General features: G+C 32.2%; 4 protein-coding genes across 4 annotated transcripts; 1 reads left to right on the top strand and 3 right to left on the bottom strand.

The window, feature by feature from the left end:
• Nucleotides 1-10,565: 10,565 nt before the first annotated feature.
• Nucleotides 10,566-11,042, top strand: FMAN_09322 (uncharacterized protein; the record flags this gene model as incomplete). The annotated part of the gene is made up of 1 exon (XM_041830149.1): nucleotides 10,566-11,042. The coding sequence occupies one exon, from the start codon at nucleotides 10,566-10,568 to the stop codon at nucleotides 11,040-11,042; it is 477 nt and encodes a 158-aa protein (XP_041680842.1).
• Nucleotides 11,043-12,103: 1,061 nt separating this feature from the next.
• Nucleotides 12,104-13,120, bottom strand: FMAN_09321 (uncharacterized protein; the record flags this gene model as incomplete). The annotated part of the gene is made up of 4 exons (XM_041830148.1): nucleotides 12,104-12,675; nucleotides 12,737-12,848; nucleotides 12,901-12,978; nucleotides 13,031-13,120. 4 exons carry the CDS (start codon nucleotides 13,118-13,120, stop codon nucleotides 12,104-12,106), a joined length of 852 nt encoding a protein of 283 aa, XP_041680841.1.
• Nucleotides 13,121-17,215: 4,095 nt separating this feature from the next.
• Nucleotides 17,216-18,265, bottom strand: FMAN_09320 (uncharacterized protein; the record flags this gene model as incomplete). The annotated part of the gene is made up of 1 exon (XM_041830147.1): nucleotides 17,216-18,265. The coding sequence occupies one exon, from the start codon at nucleotides 18,263-18,265 to the stop codon at nucleotides 17,216-17,218; it is 1,050 nt and encodes a 349-aa protein (XP_041680840.1).
• Nucleotides 18,266-19,013: 748 nt separating this feature from the next.
• On the bottom strand, nucleotides 19,014-20,372 carry FMAN_09319 (uncharacterized protein; the record flags this gene model as incomplete). Its single annotated transcript, XM_041830146.1, has 3 exons — nucleotides 19,014-19,939; nucleotides 19,990-20,128; nucleotides 20,178-20,372. 3 exons carry the CDS (start codon nucleotides 20,370-20,372, stop codon nucleotides 19,014-19,016), a joined length of 1,260 nt encoding a protein of 419 aa, XP_041680839.1.
• Nucleotides 20,373-20,484: the final 112 nt, after the last annotated feature.

Raw genomic sequence — 20,484 nt, 5'->3', positions numbered from 1 at the left:
TAATAACTAAATTTATTAATTAATTATATATATTAAAATATATAATTAATTAATTTTATATTTAAAAGTAACTTTTATTAAAATTACTATTAGTATTATTATTTATTACTTTAATATTAATTATTATTTTATAAAAAGAATATACTTAATTAAATAAATTCTATTTAATTAATTATAGCTTTTTCTTACTTATTAAAGGCTTTAACTTTTAAATATAAACTCTCTTTTATATATAAAATTTTTTATTTTATATAATTAACTTTATTAAAAATCTTTAAGTAATTTTATTATATATAAACTTTAAATACTATAAATAGAAAGCCTATTTATAAGTTATTAATAATAACTACTATAAATACTTAAATACTTTAAATCTAAAAGCTATAATTATTTCTTAACTTATTAAGGTATTAATTTATTATACCTTTAGTAAAAGTATTTTTTTACTTAACTTTTAAGTGCTATATTTTACTTTTAAGTTATTAACTATAAAAAGTATTTTTATATAAAAGATAGAGGATTTTATATTTAAAAATAAATAGGCTAAATAGTTAGTTATTTATTTACTAATTATAGTTAATTATTAATATTTATTTAGCCTTTTATTTAATTACCTTTTTAGCCTTATAGATTATATTCCTTTTTAAAGGCTACTAACTTAATATAGCTAGTATTATCCATAAACTTCCAGGCTAATATAATTTCTATAGCTATATTATAGAGGTTATTATAATTATCTTTATTAATAAATAGGTTAATTAAGGGAATTATTTTAAGGTCTTTAGTTAAATAAGCCTTATTAAAATTAAACTATAGGCTTCTTTTAATAGATATTATAATAAGGTAGTTATAATATTATTAATAATTGCAATTAAAAGGGAAGTTAAATTAAATAACTTACTATATATTAAATAATTAAAATACAGTATATTATAGAGATTAATATAAAACCTTTAAAGTAGGGTTATAAAAGGAAGATTTTAGCTAGCTAAAAAGTAAGGCTTTTTAATTAAATTAAATATATTTAGGTTTAGGCTATAATTAAGGCAGCTAATTTAATAATATTAACTTAATAAAGCTTTACTATTTAAAAAATAAGGAATATTTAAATTATAATAAACTTTAAAGATACTTAAATACCTTTTAAGGTTAATATATAAATTTAAAAAAAAAATTAATATTAATATTAAAGAGTTATACCTTAAGGAATTAAGGTTTTTAATTATTTAATATTATTTTTAAGTTTTTATTAAATATAATAAAATTTATTTATATTAACTTTTTTATTTAAAGTTAAGTATTATTATATAATTTATTAATAACTTTTATAAGTAAATAAATATTATTATTAAAATAAATATATAAAGGCTTATAGTAATTTAATTTAAGCTTTTTATTAAGGAATTTTTAAATAATATTTAAGATTTTACTTTATATATTTTAGCTAACTTTAATATTATTATAAATTATAATATATTTAATATTTAAATAAAAGTAAGACTTAAAGAAATATAAAATTTAAATATAAATTATCTTTTTAATATTAAAATTGCCTTTTACTTTATAAATAAGGTAATTTAAAATAAGAAATTTATAATAATTTATTTAGGCTATATTACTTATTATATTATAATTAAAGATACTATTTGTTTTATTATAACTTAAATTATAGCAGTCTTTAAGAAAGTAGCCTTTTTTAATATAATATTAATATAAATATTATTATTTTTAATTTATATAATTTATATTTATTTATATATTAAACTTCTTTTTTATTTAATTAATTAAATTAATAGCTATAAAATATATTTAAATAGCTATATATTATAATTAGCTTATTATTTAATTTAAAAGCTTTTTTTTATTTAAGCCTAAAGTATTTTAAATATTTTTTTAATTTTATTTTTTATTTCTTTAGCTATATTAATTTATATTTCTTTAAATAAAGTAATTAATTTATTTATAAAGGTATTAATTATTAACTTTTACTTTTTTTTTAAAATAGTTTTAATTAATACCTTTATTACCTTAAGTTTTAAGGCTTTTTAAAATAAGTTATAAAATAAATCTTTTTTATTCTCTTTAAGATATTAATACTTTTTTATTTTAGTAATTTTATTATTAATAATAAATTTAATTATTTAAATAAGCCTTTTATAAAATATATTTTATATATTATTTTATTTTATTTTATATTAAAATAAAATTTTATTTAAAATATTTTAATAAATAATATTAAAGATATTTTTAAATTAAATAGTTATTAATTTAAATTTATTATTAACTTTTTTAAATTTAAATTAATAATAAATTAACTATTTAATTATTTAAAGGTAATTATTAAAAAGCTATTTTTAATTAAGTTTTTTAAGCCTAGCTTTAAGATTATTTATAAAACTATTATTTTTAGCTATAAAGATTTCTTTTAAATTCTTTTTAATATCCTTTTAATTATAACCTTTATAAATATAATATATATTATCTATAAAAGAATTTATAATAAAAGTTTTAAATATTATTATGTACTTTTTTTATAATATATTAAAGTTATTTATATAATACTTAAGGTAATAAAGGTATTTTCTTTTTATTTTTTTTTAAGTTTATATATTAGCCTTAAAAGGTATTTAAATATCTTTAAAATTTATTATAATTTAAATATTCCTTACCTTTTAAATAATAAAGCTTTATTAAGTTAATATTATTAAGTTAGCTATTTTAATTATAGCCTAAACTTAAATATATTTAATTTAGCTAAAAAGCCTTACTTTTTAGCTAGTTAAAATCTTCTTTTTATAACCCTACTTTAAAGGCATGCTTTAATTATTTAATATATAGTAAGTTATTTAACCTGGCTTTTAATTGCAATTACTAACAACATTATAGCTGCCTTATTATAATACCTATTAAAAGAAGCCTATAGCTTAATTTTAATAAGCCTTATTTAAAAAAAGGCTATAATATAAGAGATAAAATTAATTAAACTATTAATAAAAAAGGCTATAATAAGCTATATAATAAAGTAATAAAAGTTATATATACCTAAAAGTATATAAATAATATAAAATATATTAGGCTAGTAGCCTTTAATTATAAAATCCTCTTACTTATATAATCCCTTTATAGGTAAAATCCTTTTATTAAAAAGGCTTTCTTTATTAAAGAGCTAAAGGAACTTAATAAGCTTAAAAGGAAGTTACTTAAAGGGATATATTTAAGCTATAAAGAGCTAGTATTTATTAATGCCCTTTATAGTAATATATATAATAAGTAATTTAAGGCTATTTAATTATAGGCTAAGAGGGTATTAAAGAGGACCAAGCTATTATAAAGACTATAAAAGTATAAAGATAAAGGGGATAGTATATAGTAAAATAAATAAAAAAGAGGTAATTATAGAATTTAAAAGGAAAATATATTAAGTTTTATATAGGTTTAAGTAGGTTACTAAAAGTTAATAACCTAAAGTTATAATATTAATAAAAAAGGGTAAAAATAAATTATACTATATAGTATATAATTAATTTATAATTATAAAAACTAGTTAAATATTAATATATTATTAATATAAATAGAAAAAAGGTATTTTATAATATTTTTATTTATAAAGATTTCTTTATATAAAAAGACTTAATTAATAATAATATACTTTTTATATTAATTTTAAATTACTTTAATAATAATAAAGAATTAAATATTAATTATAATGAAAGCTATAATTATATTATTATTTTAAGTTAATTAAGTTATTAATTTAATAAATTAAGTATTTATATCCTTAAAGGTTAAAGAAATATTAATAAAACTTATTATAAAAAGTATTAATTAATTAATTAATTTAAAGTATTTTTTTAAAAATATATTATTACTTTTTATAATATATAAAAATTTAAAGATTTTTTTTATATTTATTTTTTATAAAATAATTTTAATTATTATTATTATTATTATTTTTTTCCCTTACTATTAGCCTAATAAGGCTATTAAGCTTTTAACTTTCTATTTAAAGGCTTAAATAATAAGGCCCCTATAATAGGCCTATATCTTAAAGGTTAGAATCTTATAAGGTTTATTTACCTTAATAGTATAATTACTGCCTTAATTAAGCAGTATTAATACTGCCTGCAGGTCCCTTAATAGCTATATTAGCCTTCTTCCTTTACCCTAGCTAAAAGATCTTTAATTAACCTATTTAATATACCGGGCTAAGTCTATTATACTTAAGTATATTCCCTAAACTAACTTTTTATACCTATTAGTTATAGTTATTAATATTAATTAAAGCTACTATTATAATACCTATTATATATAATAGCCTATAGGGCAATTTGGCCTATTATATAACTAATTATAATCTTATTAATATAATTAAATTAATACTAATAAAAGCTATAGGCTATAAATACTATAAGCTTTATATAATAGCTATAGCTATTAAAAAGAATTTCTTATTAAGGAACTAGTTTAACTTAATTAAAATAGCTATTTTTAACTATATCTTAATTAATATAATTAGTTATATAGATCTAAATATTTTAGATTATATAATATCTTTAGACTGGCTAGCTAAAAAGCTATTATAACTAAAGGACCTAAAAGAAGCTATAAGGTAAGGCAGGACCTTAATAACTAATTAGGCTACCTTTTTAGCTGCCTTTTTAGGCCTATTAGCTGGCTATAAAGAGTAGCTATAAAATATAATTATTAAGGCTAAATGTATACTTGGCTTCCTCCTACTTATATAAGGGTTAAAGATAAATGCAAGGTAATAGCAGGGTTTAAAGGTTATACTAAAGGAATTAGGTTAACTTTTATATAAGTTAATCAGTAAAAGCTAAATTAACCTAAAGTTAATAATAAATCTACTAATTAATTATATATATTAAGGCATATAATTAATTAACCTTATATCTAAAAGTAAATAAAGTAATATTAATAAAAAAGTAGTAATTTAAATTAAGGTTAATTATTATTATAATAATTAATTTCTTTATAAGAATTTAAAATATTATTAATATAAAAAAATCTTATAGTAATATTATTAAGATTTATTTAATTTAATAATTTAAAAAGGTATTTTATAAGATTTTTAAAATATTATTAAGTTTAGCTATTTTAAAAGAGATTATTTTTAAGGTTTTAATTTAATTATAAAGGTTTTAAATAATACTATTTTTAATTATATAAATATCTTTTAATAATAATATAATAATATTATAATATTATCAGGTTAAAATTTATTATTTTTATTTACTTAAAAGTAAAGCTATTTTAATATAAAGTATAAATATAAAGTAATTTTAACTTTATAACTATAATATTACTTTTTATATCTATAATATATTTAATTTTATTACTTTTAGCTTAATAACTAAAAGACTTATTACTATTTATAGTTTTTAAAAATAAGTTATTATTTTTATTATTAGTATTATTTTTTACTTTATATTTTTTTATTTTATTAATTTCTTTTTTTAATAAATTTATAACTTTAAGTAATATAAAAGTGCCTTTTTCTTTTATTAATTAATTAATTTTAAAGTTCTTTTTAGGTAATAAATATTAATAAAGTAAATTATTTAAATTTTAAAAATTAATTTAAAAATAAAAAGTAATAATAAAAAGAAAACTATAAAGGATAATACCTTTTAATAGCCTTAATTATAAGCTAAATATAAATAACTAGTTAGGTTTAATTAAAATAGGGTTCTTATTATAAAATAAAAAATTAAATAATTAATTTAATAATATTAAATATAAAGATAAAAGGTATAAAATTTAATTTAAAAAAGTATAAAAAAGTTAAGGTATTAAGGGAATTTTATTTTTTTATATTTATTACTATAAATAGCCTTTTAACCTTATTAATAAAGTTAAACCTTTTATTTTAAAATACTTATTATAGCTATTATAATATAAAAGTTAATTTAATTTTTTTAAACTTTTAAATTTTATTATTACTTTATATTTATTAATTTCTATTTATAAATATATTGTCTTTAGTTTAAATTATTACTTTTTTATTAATATTACTTTATTTATAGTTCTTAAATATAAAGTTAATTAATTATATACTTAAGTATATATATTTAATTAATAGATTTATTATTAACTTTAGGTTAATTGAGCTTTTATTAATTAACTTATATAAAAGTTAACTTAATTCCTTTAATATAACCTTTAAACCTTATTATTACCCTGCTTTTATTTTTATATTAAAAGCAGCACCCCTTTTATTATAATAACCCTTTTAGCTATATTAAAAAGCCACTTTTTATATATATTTAAGTTACCTATAAAGGCAGTAAGGAATATAACTTAATTTAATTTAAAGAGATAACCTTTCTTTAAGACCCTCTTTAGGTCTTTTAGATTTAATAGCTTATAATTAACTTAAATTAAATTAATTAAGCTAAAATAGCCTATATAATAAATTAATTTAATTAAGTTATAATTAAAGATAGCTATTTTAATAAGGTTAAATTAATACCTTAATAAAAAGTTCTTTTTAATAGTGATTACTATTATATAAATCTTTTTTAATTTTTCTTTATTAGCTCTTTATAAGGCAGGCCTAATAGTTATATTAAGGTTATAGCTAATTATATAATAGGCCTAATTATATAGCTATAGGCTATTTTATATAGATATTATATTAATAGCTATAATTAATATTAATAGCTATAATTAATATTAATAGCTATAATTAATATTAATAGCTATAATTAATAGGTATAAAAAAAGTTAGGTTAGGAAATATACTTTATAATAGACTTAGCCTAATATATAAAAAGGTTAATTAAAGATCTTTTAGATATAATAAAGGAAAAAGGCTAATATAGCTATTAAAAGACCTGCAGGCAGTATTAATACTGCTTAATTAAGGTAGTAATTATATTATTAAGGTAAATAAACTTTATATAATTTTAACCTTTAAAATATAGGCCTATTATAGAGGCCTTATTATTTAAGCCTTTATATATAAAGTTAATAACTTAATGGCCTTATAAGGCTAATAATAAAAAAAGGAAAAAAAAAAAAAAAACTTAATTTAATATTATTTTAATTTTTTAATTAAAGTAAAAACAAAAAGGCTAATATAATTATTAAAAGGTAAACCTATAGGCAGTATTAATACTACTTAATTAAAATAGTAATTATATTATTAAGGTAAATAAACTTTATATAGTTTTAACCTTAAAGATATAGGCCTATTATAACGGCCTTATTATTTAAGCCTTTATATATAAAGTTAATAGCTTAATAGCCTTATAAAGTTAATAATAAAAAAAAAGAAAAAGTTTTTTATATTATATTATATTATAATTTAATTTAATTTACTATTAATTTATTAAGCTAGTTTTAATTTATTAATATTTATAGTTTTTTTTTATATTAAAAAATTTATTTTTTAATTTACTTTTTTTTACTTTATATACTTTATTATATTAAGTAACTATAAGCTTTTTTAAAGTATTATAATAAAGTAACTATAATATTATTAATAAATTTAATATAAAAGTATTTAAGTTAAATAACTTATTATATATTAAATAATTAAAGTATAATATATTATAAAGATTAATATAAAAAATTAAAGGCTTAATAGCCTTATTAGGCTAATAGTAAAGAAAAATAAAAAAAATAATAAAATAAAATAAAAGTTAATATAAAATCTTTAAAGTAAAATTAAAAAAAAAAGATTTTAATTAATTAAAAAGTAAATAAAGCTTTTTAGTTAAATTAAATATATTTAAATTTAAGTTATAATTAAAATAATTAATTTAATAACATTAACTTAATAAAGCTTTATTATTTAAAAGATAAAAAATATTTAAATTATAATAAACTTTAAAGATATTTAAATACCTTTTAAAATTAATATATAAATATTAAAAAAAATATTAAAAAAAAATATTTTATAATATTATTTTTTTTATTTAAAACTTTAATTTCCTTACTATAATAAAGTATATTAAGTATTTTTTTTTATTTTTTTATTTATTTTTTTCCTTATTATTAGCCTAATAAGGCTATTAAGCTTTTAACCTTTTATCTAAAAGCTTAAATAATAAAGCCCTTATAGTAAGCCTATATCTTAAAGGTTAAAATTATATAAGGTTTATTTGCCTTAATAGTATAATTACTGCCTTAATTAAGTAGTATTAATACTACTTACCTTTTAGTAGCTATATTAACCTTCTTTCTTTACTTAATTTAAAAGATTTTAAATTAACTTTTTTATATATTAAGTTAAGTTTATTATACTTTTAAAGTATATTCCCTAACTTAACTATTAATTATAATTACTAATATTAATTATAGCTATTAATATAATACCTACTATATAAAATAGCCTATAGCTATATAATTATAATTACTATATAATTAACTATAACCTTAATATAGCTATTAGGCCTGCCTTAAGTATAATTAATAGAAATAAATTAAAAAAGATTTATATAATAATAGCTACTATTAAAAAGAACTTATTATTAAGGTATTAATTTAATTTAATTAAAATAGTAATCTTTAATTATATATTAATTAAGTTAATTAATTATATATTAATTAAGTTAATTAATTATATAATTTATTAGCCCTATTTTAACATAATTAATTTAAATTAAGTTTATTATAAGCTATTAAATTTAAAGGACTTAAAAAGAGACCTAAAGAAAGGTTATTCTTTTTAATTAAATTAAATAGCCTTCTTTATTGCCTTTATAGGCTTAAATATATATAAAAAGTGGCTTTTTAATATAGCTAAAAGGGTTATTATAATAGAGAGGGTGCTGCTTTTAATATAAAGTATATTTATATATAGATTTAAATAAATATAGGGTAATAGCAGGGTTTTAAAACTAAAGGTTTAAAGAAATTAAGTAGACTTTTATATAGGTTAGTTAGTAAAAGCTAAATTAATATCTACTAATTAAATACATATACCTAGGCATATAACTAATTGACCTTATATCTAAGAATAGATAAAGTGATATCAGTAAAGAAGCAGTGGTTTAAACTGGGGTTAAGTCTTTTTATAATTTAAAATAAATACCCTAAGCTTTCTAGCCTAATTATCACATTACCCAGTTCAAGGTCTAGATTGTTTTTTCTTATCAAGAGCAAGGATCGAGGGGCTCTGGCAACACTATAGAAGACAGGTCAAAGTTATCTGCTGACAGACACCGAGTTGTGCGTCAACTCAGGTGAACCCCTGGTAGGTAATCTTCTAGGAACCTAGCCAACAGAATTATACCTTCCAATCGAATTGAGAAAAGAGCTCTTATCTTTAGCTTCAAAACGTCCAATTTAGAACATCGTCGAAGGATTGAAGGCAGTGGTGCGCCCTCAGGAGGTCGACCCTGTTGCCAAATGATAGTTGCGGACAGATCCTACGCTTGGCTTGACGTTCATCGTGAACTTAGATAATGAGAGTCTGAGGCCGAGGATATGAGAGTGCCACGAAAAAGAGGACAAAAGATACCACGGGCAAAGATGTGTAGCCTCAGGGGTGAGGTAAAGAGAACAAGTCGAGGGAAAGCGTTAAGAAGTGGCACTCAAGGATAAAAAAAGAGAAGTTTAAGGCAGAAATTGGTCACGAGAGCAGCATCAGAATAGCGCGTCAAATTTATAAGAGCATCAAAGATGAATCTACCATTAATAAGCCTGTGTATTGATTCAGTGTAGACTCTTCTTTTTGGTCTTACTTTTGTCTGTTAGCGAGACCCTGAAACTAAGTTCCAGGCCTTCTCTAGCTCTGTGATCCACGCTCGTGGTTGATTTGTCTGCAACTTTTGGAATTGTCCGTAACCACCTTCGTAACAACCTGGCCAATGGCAGCATCGGTTGGCTTCAACGGCGTGAGCAAACGCGCAACGTATAGTTTGTCGGAGATGGTATTGAAGGCAAAATGTTGATCCCTTGAGTTACAAACATCCACAATGCGATTTAAACGGGAAAATGATGAATTTGTATTCTGACAGCGACAATGTTGCTATAGCGCTGGTAGCATATTGCCAGATCCCGATGATGTCTGTTGGTGGTAAGTAGGGTGCTGACAGAATGAACTTTTGTTGTCTGAGACCCCAAGACATGGTTGTCTGCTTCGTTACATTGAGTCACAGCTGCTTTATGCTGCATGATTCACAACCATTGACGCTTCTTGTCACTGCACACCCTGAAGACTCCTGCATCTCCAGCTTGCAGTGTCCTAGCCTACTCTACAAGAGTCTACATACATGTAAATGAACCCAATCTTCAAATTGTCTTCTCTTCTTTCCCTTATCCTCGATTATCACTCTCAAACAGCACTTGAGAGTCGCTCAACTTGACTGATAACTTTTATTCTTATCAAATCAAGGTTATATGTTCATCTACAAGCAATCCTGTATTCGGTTCGTCCAAGCTTCTCCCTACATTGTCCATCGTATGAGGAAGCTGACCATGGCAGACAATCTCTCAGCATGCCTTCCACCCCAGAATCTGGAGTGCGGATCACTCTTTACCAGGCCCCTTCCGATCCCCACGATATTTTGAGGGCCAAAGATGAGATCATTGCCAAGATGACAACGCGCACCACCCAGCTGAATGCAGACAAGGAAGACCTTCAAGCTCAAATCATGCAACGGGACAAGGAAACCGCCATACTACAGAATTTTATCCATGAACAAGCCATTGGTATCCGCGACCTCAATCTCAAGATCGATCGGCAAGAGGAACAAATCAAAGATCTCATGTATGAGCAAAATGTCTCCAACAGCACCATCTATGACAAAACGCATGAGATTGGTGAGTTGAAGTCTCAGGTCTCGAGACAGGAAAGGGAGCTCGAGGACCAGGGCAGAGAGAACGAAGACTTGGAGACTCAAATAGCCATTTTCCAAAGGGCCATCGATGAGGATAATATCTCGACAAGTTCTGACTCTTCTGGCATGGATTATGACTTGATGGATCTCTCGAGCGATGAAGAGGAAGAAGAAGAGCAGGACATCGGTACAGACAACGACATCTCTTCCACTACAGACAATAATGTTTTGTAAAACTTCAGCGCGGCCAATATCGATTCAGATAAGGATGAGGCGATGAGCACAGTAAGTATCTCCAAATCTTAATCAACCTTCTTTTACTAGCTAATATGTCTCAGTTTTACGGTCTGGACTTTTCCATAAGACTTTCTGTATTAATTATTGGACAATTACGGAGTACTAACCAGGGCATATCGGTCTTGTACTTTGGTGTTTGAGGATTAAAGACACTGGTGATCTGGGACAAAAGGGGTTTTGCATAATAGGAATTGGAACACAGATTATCGGCCCAGAAAATGAACCCATACTCTGAATATTCTATGCTATCCTCACTTGTGGCCTCGTGATAGATGGTGAGAATGTTGTCCGTATTTGGTGAGAGTATGATATACGGCATCAATTACCAGCCAGTCTCACCCACAAGATGGAAGATAAATTTGATAGCACGGTCTTTGATGAATGCGAAGTGCTTCCAGGCGCATCGCAATCATGGCTTCCTGATCAAAAGGTTGCAGAGAATTCAACAATTGCCAAGAGACCTGTGCCAAACACTTGACCCTCAAATCGTTAAGGAAGTTATAGATGGAAAAGTCGGAGTCAGATTGTCTGTACTTTTCTCAGGCCGTACTAAATTGAATTGAAACGGACATGAGACTAATTTAATCTCAAATCGTGAATATTGCCATTGCATGAGTGATCTCAATAGGTGCTCTTGGACGGTCGCGGTGTGGACAATGCTACAGATCATACTACAGATAACGCCACGGACGGATCTTGCAAAGGATAATATGGAAAGTTGAAGAATTTACGCAGTAGAATGTGGTTTTGCCTTCTCAAATCCGTGAATCTATTGTCTTTTACTAAATTTAAGAGAGCAAGCTCGTCTCTTAAAACAAATTGTCTGACCCCTTTTCCCTGTACCTCATGATTATTGCGTCGAACGTGATGGAATTGTCGGCCATTATGCCACTTATTCCCGTGCTTTTGCACACGCCAGAATGGGGTGTATACCTTCCTAGTAGAATCTACCATCTTCATAACTGTATAGCTCTCGATTTTCTTGGCTGCCGTACAGTTCAATTGTCATCAGGTTCCACTCCCACGGCCAATTTGAGGTGGTCGATTTCCTTCTGTTGCTTCGCAATCGTGTCAGACATTTGGGTGATCAAAACACTGAAGTGTGGTTTGCTGTCATCTGGGCCGTGCTCGTAGACCAAGCTCTTATCGAGCTCTCCTCCGCAACGAGTGAGGACGGCGTCGACAATGCCTTGGCACTCCTGTCGCAGTGTCTTCACACCATACACGCCGACCAAGATGAACCACCGTTCGTAGGTGATGTTCATCCATTTGGGCTCGTTGTTGATAGCATCAAACATCTCCTTGCTGAGCTGATGCTTGATAGGCTGTTCATGGGATCTGCCCGTGTGCTGGAAAACACCACTAACAAGCAGGCCACGCAGATCTTCGCCGACTTTTGGTGGCATGTCTGGACTATGCTTGTTGAACAGACGAGTGAGTCTGACGGAACTCTGGTAGTCCAGTTGGTTCGAATAGGAACCCCTAGGTAGGTCCTGGACAGCCAGTCGAGCAGTCTGAACAGAACGGGGCCAGGAGGGCTGAAGTCCGTTGACAACGTCTGCGTACCATCCTATTTAACCAGGTGTCAGATACATGGATCGTCTCAAAAAAGACAAGCGAGGGGTTCTTACTCGAGATCATGGCTTCGTTCCTTTTTCCGTGAGTCGGATGCTTCGCGCTGAGGGTTGCACCATGGACTCTTTCATAGTGTCGGCGCAGGGTTCCTTCGTCATGGTATTCGCTCTACTCTTATTAGCCTTCGGAGTAAACACGATGTTCTTAGAGTAAGACCTACAGAGTTGCAAATGATACCGCTGATATCCTCGCGCCATCGACACCAGACCTCGCCAGGGACAAGGTGGAGAGATCCATCCTGTATTGATTAGTTTCGCTCTGGGTATAGGTGAGAGGAAGTGATCACGAACCTTGAAGTCAAGCGGCGGTAGCTTTTCATCAGGGCGACCACCAGTCATTGAGGTGTACAGCTCGTAGTCTTGTGTGTCTTTGAAACTCATCGTGATATCCTGGCGCTACAAAACTGTTGAACTGCCGCTATGTGAGATGAAAGACTGTAAGGTAGTCACAGATAAAGGGAGATGAAAGTGCTTTTGTGTGATCAGACTATCTGATACAGATGAAGGAACGCAAAGGATAAGATGGATGAAGTGAAGATCAGTGAGGTGATGCTTGTTACAATGAATGCAAAGTGCTCTTGTGTAATCAAGTTATCTTGATTCAGATGAAGGAATGCGAAGTAATATTGAAGCCAATGAAGATTAAACGCGGCGATGCTTGCTCAAATGAAGGTTGGTTGGCTGGTTGACTGATGCGAAAGATGGATGGAGGAAGAAAGGTAGGAAGAAGCGATCACATGATAGGGAATTTATAGGCATCATGACTGAATTGTCCGTGTCTTGAGTCTCTAGGATCCTTAGGATCCTTAGGGTACTGCGATTCAGCGATTCAGCGATTCAGTGATGGGCCAGACACTTTCGACCCATGATTCACTCTTGATTAAATGACTATTGACAACACGTCCATGAAAGTGACCTGGGCTGGCTGATATACTTCCTTTCCTCTTTTCACATCTTCAAGCTATGGATCTAGGGGCCTTCATTGTTCTTCAACCTTGAGACTTTGACTACCGCACTCGAAGACGAAGGCTGGATGTACTCTGCTCTCGATACACCTTTTAGAGTCATGCTTCTTCCATGAATATCATTGCCTTCGAGATTTCAGGGGCTTTGAAATCCAAAACAGCACCGAGGGCTGCCTTTTGTCTTCTCTAATCTCCTGGACTAAAAGATACCACCCCTATTTTTTAACAGTAAGCTTCGTGATATAATATCAGGATAGTAAAAGGGGAGTGATGATATCGTCTAATTGCTCGGTATTAGTTGTATGAGGTCGCAAGTGCATTAGCTAGGCAATTTATTGAACATGTTTGGGTACAGACAATTATCCCAGTCTGTCCCCATAGAAGAGACTGAATAATAGTATACAAACCAGCGCCTAGACACAGATGCTCATATATAGATACCCTAACTGCCATCTCGTTCTGGAAGCGAGATTCTGAAACAATATTAATGAGGAGACTCTTTCATAATGTCTACATTGATTCCCTGTAATGTCTGAAGATAGGGGAACCATACAGGGACATCTTTATATTACCGGGTTTACGGACAACAAGAGCTCAATGAAGTTGTCTGGGCCATGTACCATGATATTTTACGTATTATGAAGGACTTCTATAAGGAGGATTATATTATTTTACAGATTGAAGGAATCGTTCTCGGTTTGGCATCTCCTCCTAAAATATGACCGCCAGAAATTCATTATCTGCATTATCTGCATTATCTGCATTGTCTGTAACCTACCTATAATATTACTCTGTGCTTATACTTTACAATGTCAATTGAGACCAATGGTACGGCCAGAATCAGCCCCGATGTAAAGGAACAATGAGAACTTGTACTCGGTGCAACTCCAGATTATAATGAAAAGTCCATGCGGACCTTAGGTTGTATGGTTAGAAACTATGATGATTCCCGGCAACCTGGAGTTCACTAAAAAGGGTCTGTCTAAACAACTGACAGGCGAAGATAATGTCTATTTCACGAACAAAATCATTCACAGACGCGAAGTGCTTCTTGCTTATGATATCTCGCATATATGCTGCTACAATAGTCTTCCATCTCAAGAAGATGACATAGGCAACCCTTGTTTCCGCGAGATTCACAGTGATTACCATTACGCCTTTCTTCATTTTCAATTGCACTGGCCGCTCATATCAATGCTGGCATATATAGAAGAGATAATACAAACCCTGATAGCACTGTGGCCCGAAAGTTTCGTATCGACTCTCATGAGATTTTCTGCCTCCTGAATGAGATACGGAAGGATATTGTGAACGAGACTTCACGCTCAGAGTGGAGAAGAGAGGAGATTGAAGTACCCTGTGTATGTTTATTCGCCCTCACCTACTGTCTGTATTCCATCTTCCTTGCATTTAGTGTCGCTCCTGTAATATCTGAACCTTCGTTCCAATATCTGTATATAGCACACTGCAACCAAACTATCCCCGCGAATCTCGCAGGTGCTGCTACCATTACCGCTGTGATTCAGATACTCAGCGGCTATCTTAGGTTTTGTGTGTAAGGGTAGAGAACATATCGTAGACCATGCATTCGGCGTTGATAATAGTTCCATAGAACACTGGACGATCATCAATGTCGATGATGGGGTGGAGATCCATATCGATGACTCGCTACTCGCGAAGGAGTACAGCAGGGATCGAATACTGCTCCCCATATTCAATTCACTCCACGCAAGAGTCTCGCGGACCGTCTTTGTCCCAGGCTTATAGGAGAAGAGTTAGAAGCAAGCAGGGGCTGTTGACGATGCCCTGGAGCTGGGGATCGAAAACAGGAGTCCAGCCGCCGTTCCCGTTGAAGGAAATACTAGCGAGTCTTTCGAGCATTCCAACGCGGAATTTTCGGAAGTCAGGACTCTTGATTAGGTCATGGGTGTCTCAGAGGGTGGTGTTCTCGAGTGCTGGATACACGTCGGCATGAGTGAAACGATACAGGTTGACACTTCCAGAGGAGATTTTACAAGCCGCAAAGAAGTTTCTAGCGCAGCTTCCTCTGGATGTGGCACCCCTCAACCTTACAATGGCCGCCGTTATCAATTGTTTTGATCCAGAGAAACTCCAGGGTGAAAAGAAAAGGGTCTTCGAACCCGACATCGAACACATAGGAGAGATTTAGGTGAAGCAATCATAAACCTGCCTAAGTTTATCCTAAACTTGGTAAAAACACTCCCCTAAATTTACTCAAGCTATCCTAAACTTGCCTAACTCGTTTTATCGTTCAGGGGCCAGGGTCTTGAGCTCTCTGAACTTCACTGATCTACTTCTGTGTTTGGTCCGTTCAACAGCCAGACGCTGCATCGCTTGAACCATTCTTCAGTTGAATTGCCAATTCGAAACCCGTGGCCATAATACAGACCTCAAGCCTCTGAAGAAGGAAGTCAAAGTCAAGAATTAGGGCGAGGGATATCAATGATGAAGCTCAGGGCTAGTCTTAGGACCCTATCTGCTGATATGTTCTACTTTCAAGGAGAACGTTTGTAAATAGAGACTTACGTCCGTCCAGGGAGGCGATCACATGAGATATTTGAGGACTAGATGATCTCCTTCAGGAGAAAGGCCATCTTGGAAGCAGCTTCAATATACCAGTAAAGTCTACGGTAATACTGGCTTGTCATTGTGACAACTGACGACAGCCTGCGTCTTGAGCGTGATTATCTGAAGAATGGCAAAAGACTCCCTGGCTTCTCTGGAAAGGTATCAGTTGAGTTAGCTATATGTATCACGGAACTGAGCTCCATCGATGGTGGATATAAGAAGCGCAATTCTGACATTTGTGCGTGAGTCGCCTGGCCAGATACCTATGTTATTACATGTATATCTATTAAGGACTTGTTTTCTTCAAGTGTGCTTGTATGAACATTTCATTTCAACGTGGCAAAATATATCGCCTCTGACTGATGCACATACACGCGTGCGAAAGTCGTTGACGGTCGTTTACACTATACTTCCCCTTTTCCCCATCCTTGTCCCGCTCTTCTGAAGCCATCATACAACCCAAACTCGTAAGTAGTCCCTCCACTCTGTTGATAGAGTCACTCATCTCTAGCAAGTGATGAGGGTAGAGATAAGGGTACCTCAATGCCATGAGAAGCCGCAATCGGCTCAAAATGAGTCTGGATAAGCCTCCCTCATGGTTGGTGGCGTGCATTGGGAGCTCAGCAGGTTTCTTCCATTTTGAGCGAGGCTCACCATACCACAGCGTTTCATGAAACGCACATGTGTGATTTGCGTTGAATATTCTTCATTTTGATGATCTTTGTAGAGGAAAGCGAGATTCCATGGTATGTTGCGAAAAGCGATGTCTTTAGTCTGAGCCTCTACCATGGTCTCAGTCATTCAATTGAGCTCAACAAATTGCACTCCCAAGTTACGAAATTGCGATGCTGCCGCCTTTTTGGCCAGCGAGGGGAGTCGTTCTTGAATAGTCGAAGCCTTTTCTGTCCGTCTTGTTGCATAGTCAGTCCGATTGACCAGTCGTCCGCCTGAACTCAAAGCCGATCTGCTTCATGGCTGGATGGTCCGGTAAGTTGTACCAGACCTGGAAGGTGACGCTGAGAATGAATTTATCCGTTCGTTTGTACAGCTCATTGACTCGAACTCGTCCTTCGGTCAATGGATGTCTCTGCGCCCATGACTGAATGGCGCGTAATGCTTGCCAGCCGCCATTGGCGATTTGAACTGACAGAACGACATCAGCTGCCTGTTCGCCCAAGGTTTGGCAAGGAGCTGGTATCAGGTACAAGTTTCTATTCTGCCGTATGGGTTGTAATAGCAGAGACGGTCCATGATCTCTAGGGTGTCGAATGAAATGGGGCAGAGAATCCAGCTCTGTTTCCCAAGAATCATTCATGGTGAAACTCTTTGTTGCCAACCGGCTATAGAGCTGTGATGTGGATAAGGCATGTCCACTGTCATGAGCGTGCTTCAGTTCTCGTACAAGGTTTCTACTGAAGCCGCGTTCGCAACCAAGACCATCATCGCACTCGCTTCCCCCCGAAGCGTAGGCGTAGATCAATTCTTTATGATGGCCTATGTAACCGCCGATCTCAATAGGACAGCAGCAGTCGAGAAGAATTAAAACGTTGGCGTCCCAAGGATCTATTTTGTCATGTCTTAGTGTAGGGAAGACAAACTTTTGGTCTTCCCCTCCATGGCCGATGTAGTGCAGGATAGCTATACAATCCTCATCCATTCTATTGAATAGAGCTTTGAGAGCAGATGTCAATGTTGCTTGCGGGTTGTTGTCTTGTTTCCGGATCACGAGGCCGACAGTATCGTAGCCATAAGTGTCTTTGAAGACATCTCGGACCTGCTCGCTGGTGCTTTCGACATGAGGATGACTGTCCTTGTCTGACTCGAAGCATACACACAGTGCCCTGACTTTTCTAGGTTTGAACTCCGTAAGATCTTCTTCGCTGTGCAAGAAACATGCTTTGATGACCGCGGCGCTGAGCTCCTCTGAAGTCATCGGCCTCGAGGGCATCGACTCAATACCTGGAACGGCCATGGCTTGTCTGATGCAATATGATGGAGGAAAGGATTAGTGAGGAAGAGAGGAGGCAAGACTCTGATGCAAAAATCCTTTCTCAATTTGACTTTGTGTTTGCCTTTGACTTCCTCAATTCAGGCAAAAACATATTCGTGATACATGCTTCGCTACTCGTTGAGCCGGGCGGCGATGGAGGATAAGGTTATCAGGAACTTATCGACTGAGTTTGTTCGGCAAAGCTCTAGAAAAATCATTTCGATCGAGTAAAGCCCAATTTCTGGTCTCCTCTATACTGAGCAGAGGAGGGAAAGTTATTCGTCCCGAAAAATTATTGGGTACTGATGTACAGTGAATGCATCTTGCTTATCTTTACGAGAGTTATACGGCAGCCGATAAAGATGTAACCCAATCGCAGCTTATCGCGGGGAACAGGGGGCAGTGAACAAGGCGAACAGACTCCAAGTAAGCGTGAGGTACATCTCAATTAAATATGACAGTGGATGTTTAAAAGGGCCAATATGAGACTATCTCCTGAAAAGTATACGAAAAGGCTTTATTGGAAAAATGGATAGCTGAATACCAGTCCTGCTTGAAGTTCAAGGATACAGCATAGCGCTCATCAGGGCGAGAAAAAGGTCACGCATGATGCGCACATATCAAATTGCTCAAATGCAAAACAGAAATATCATCTTCTTTGGTATATATGTTATCTTGAGTGACTTGGCGCATCATCTGTATATGTTGTCAAATAAACACAGCTTTATCTTTATATATTTGCCTTTGGGCTAGGTTTTGCCCGGCGAGCAGGCTTGCCTATGTGCTTTTGAAATTCTTCCGAAACGGTCGTCTTCTCTTCTTTAGACTTCTTCGCCCACTCTTCAAACTGGCGCTCATCTGCCCACCACCTCTCCAGCTCAGCCCCGATCCAGTCTGCCGCGGCACTTGCACACAAGCGAGGATCTTCCATGGGAACCAAATGGCCATTCTTCTCTCCAACAACCTTCTTGACACGACCCTTGGCTTCGCCACCGCTGCCCCCGATACCTGTTCCCGTGAGAGCCATCTTCTCGTCTATAAGTTCTGGTGGGGAAACATCACTCTTGCCACCAAAGACGTAGAGGACGCTGGGTCGGACACTGGGAAGTCGTTCAACGGTATTAGGTCCCTCAGGACGATAGACGGGATATGTTGACCATCGGCGGTTGAGGCTGGCATCAAGATCGGGGGTATGTTCAGGGTGAATCACATCCTTGCCCTCAGCATCGTAAGCCGGCCAACTTGGGCGTAGAAAGGTGAAAATCTCCTGATGCTTTGTCGTAGTTAAAGTCACGCTCTGTTCACCAGGAACGTCCCTGATACCAAAGTCGATCCATCGTTGTAGCACACGAGGGTCCCAAGACTTGTAGAAGGGGCTGCGGCTAAAAGATGCCACTGCTTCGTCGCGCGATGGCCAGACTTCACGGCGATGCATACTCGCTGCCGCAGGACCAGCGCTTCTAGCGCCAGGCGTGGAGGCAAAGTGAGAGATGACTGGGTCGAGCAGCACAAGCGATGTGAAGACGCGAGGATGGAGAAGGGCAACATTTGTGAGAGCGTTTGCGCCAAAGGAGTGGCCCATTGCCATTATTGGTGGCGGAGGGCGGAATGTGTTTATCATGTGGAGGATATCACGGGCATAGTCGAGCCAGCTTGCTGAGAAGATGTTAGCATTGCTGGATGGTAAGAGAGAGGGTGAGTCTTACGATCATTGCCAAGTGCGTCTTGGTTTATGAGACCGCTTTTACCTTGCCATGCTGTATCTGCTATCCAGATACTTCGAATTCGGATACCTCGGCGTTTTGATTCATGGTAGAACTCCTCCCAAAGGGGTTCATATAGTTCCTATAGAGATCAGTAAATGTGTTTGTATGAACAGAATTGATGTGCTTACCTTGGGAAAGCCATTGGCATGTCCTCCGACTATAGTCACGTCACCTTTCTGAGGGTTCTGGTTATCTTTGGGTGTATATTGCTTTACGTGAAGGTATAGCTTCTCATCTTGGGAATGAGCTGTAGCGCGGGCGTATTCTCGAATATGTGATGCTTCAATTGTATGCTCTTGAATAGTGAACGGAAAGGATGTCATTGTGGTAAGTGTTTTGGGACCTCAGCTGGCGCGCTCAATTCTAAATTCTAGTAGGTAGAGTACAGCTATATCAGGGATGGGATTGGAGAGCTGAAGTTATATACAGGCACAC

The sequence above is a fragment of the Fusarium mangiferae genome (genome assembly GCF_900044065.1).
Source record: "Fusarium mangiferae strain MRC7560 genome assembly, contig: FMAN_scaffold004, whole genome shotgun sequence".
In the NCBI taxonomy this organism is placed as follows: domain Eukaryota; kingdom Fungi; phylum Ascomycota; class Sordariomycetes; order Hypocreales; family Nectriaceae; genus Fusarium; species Fusarium mangiferae.
This window is presented reverse-complemented; position numbering and strand designations above follow the sequence as displayed.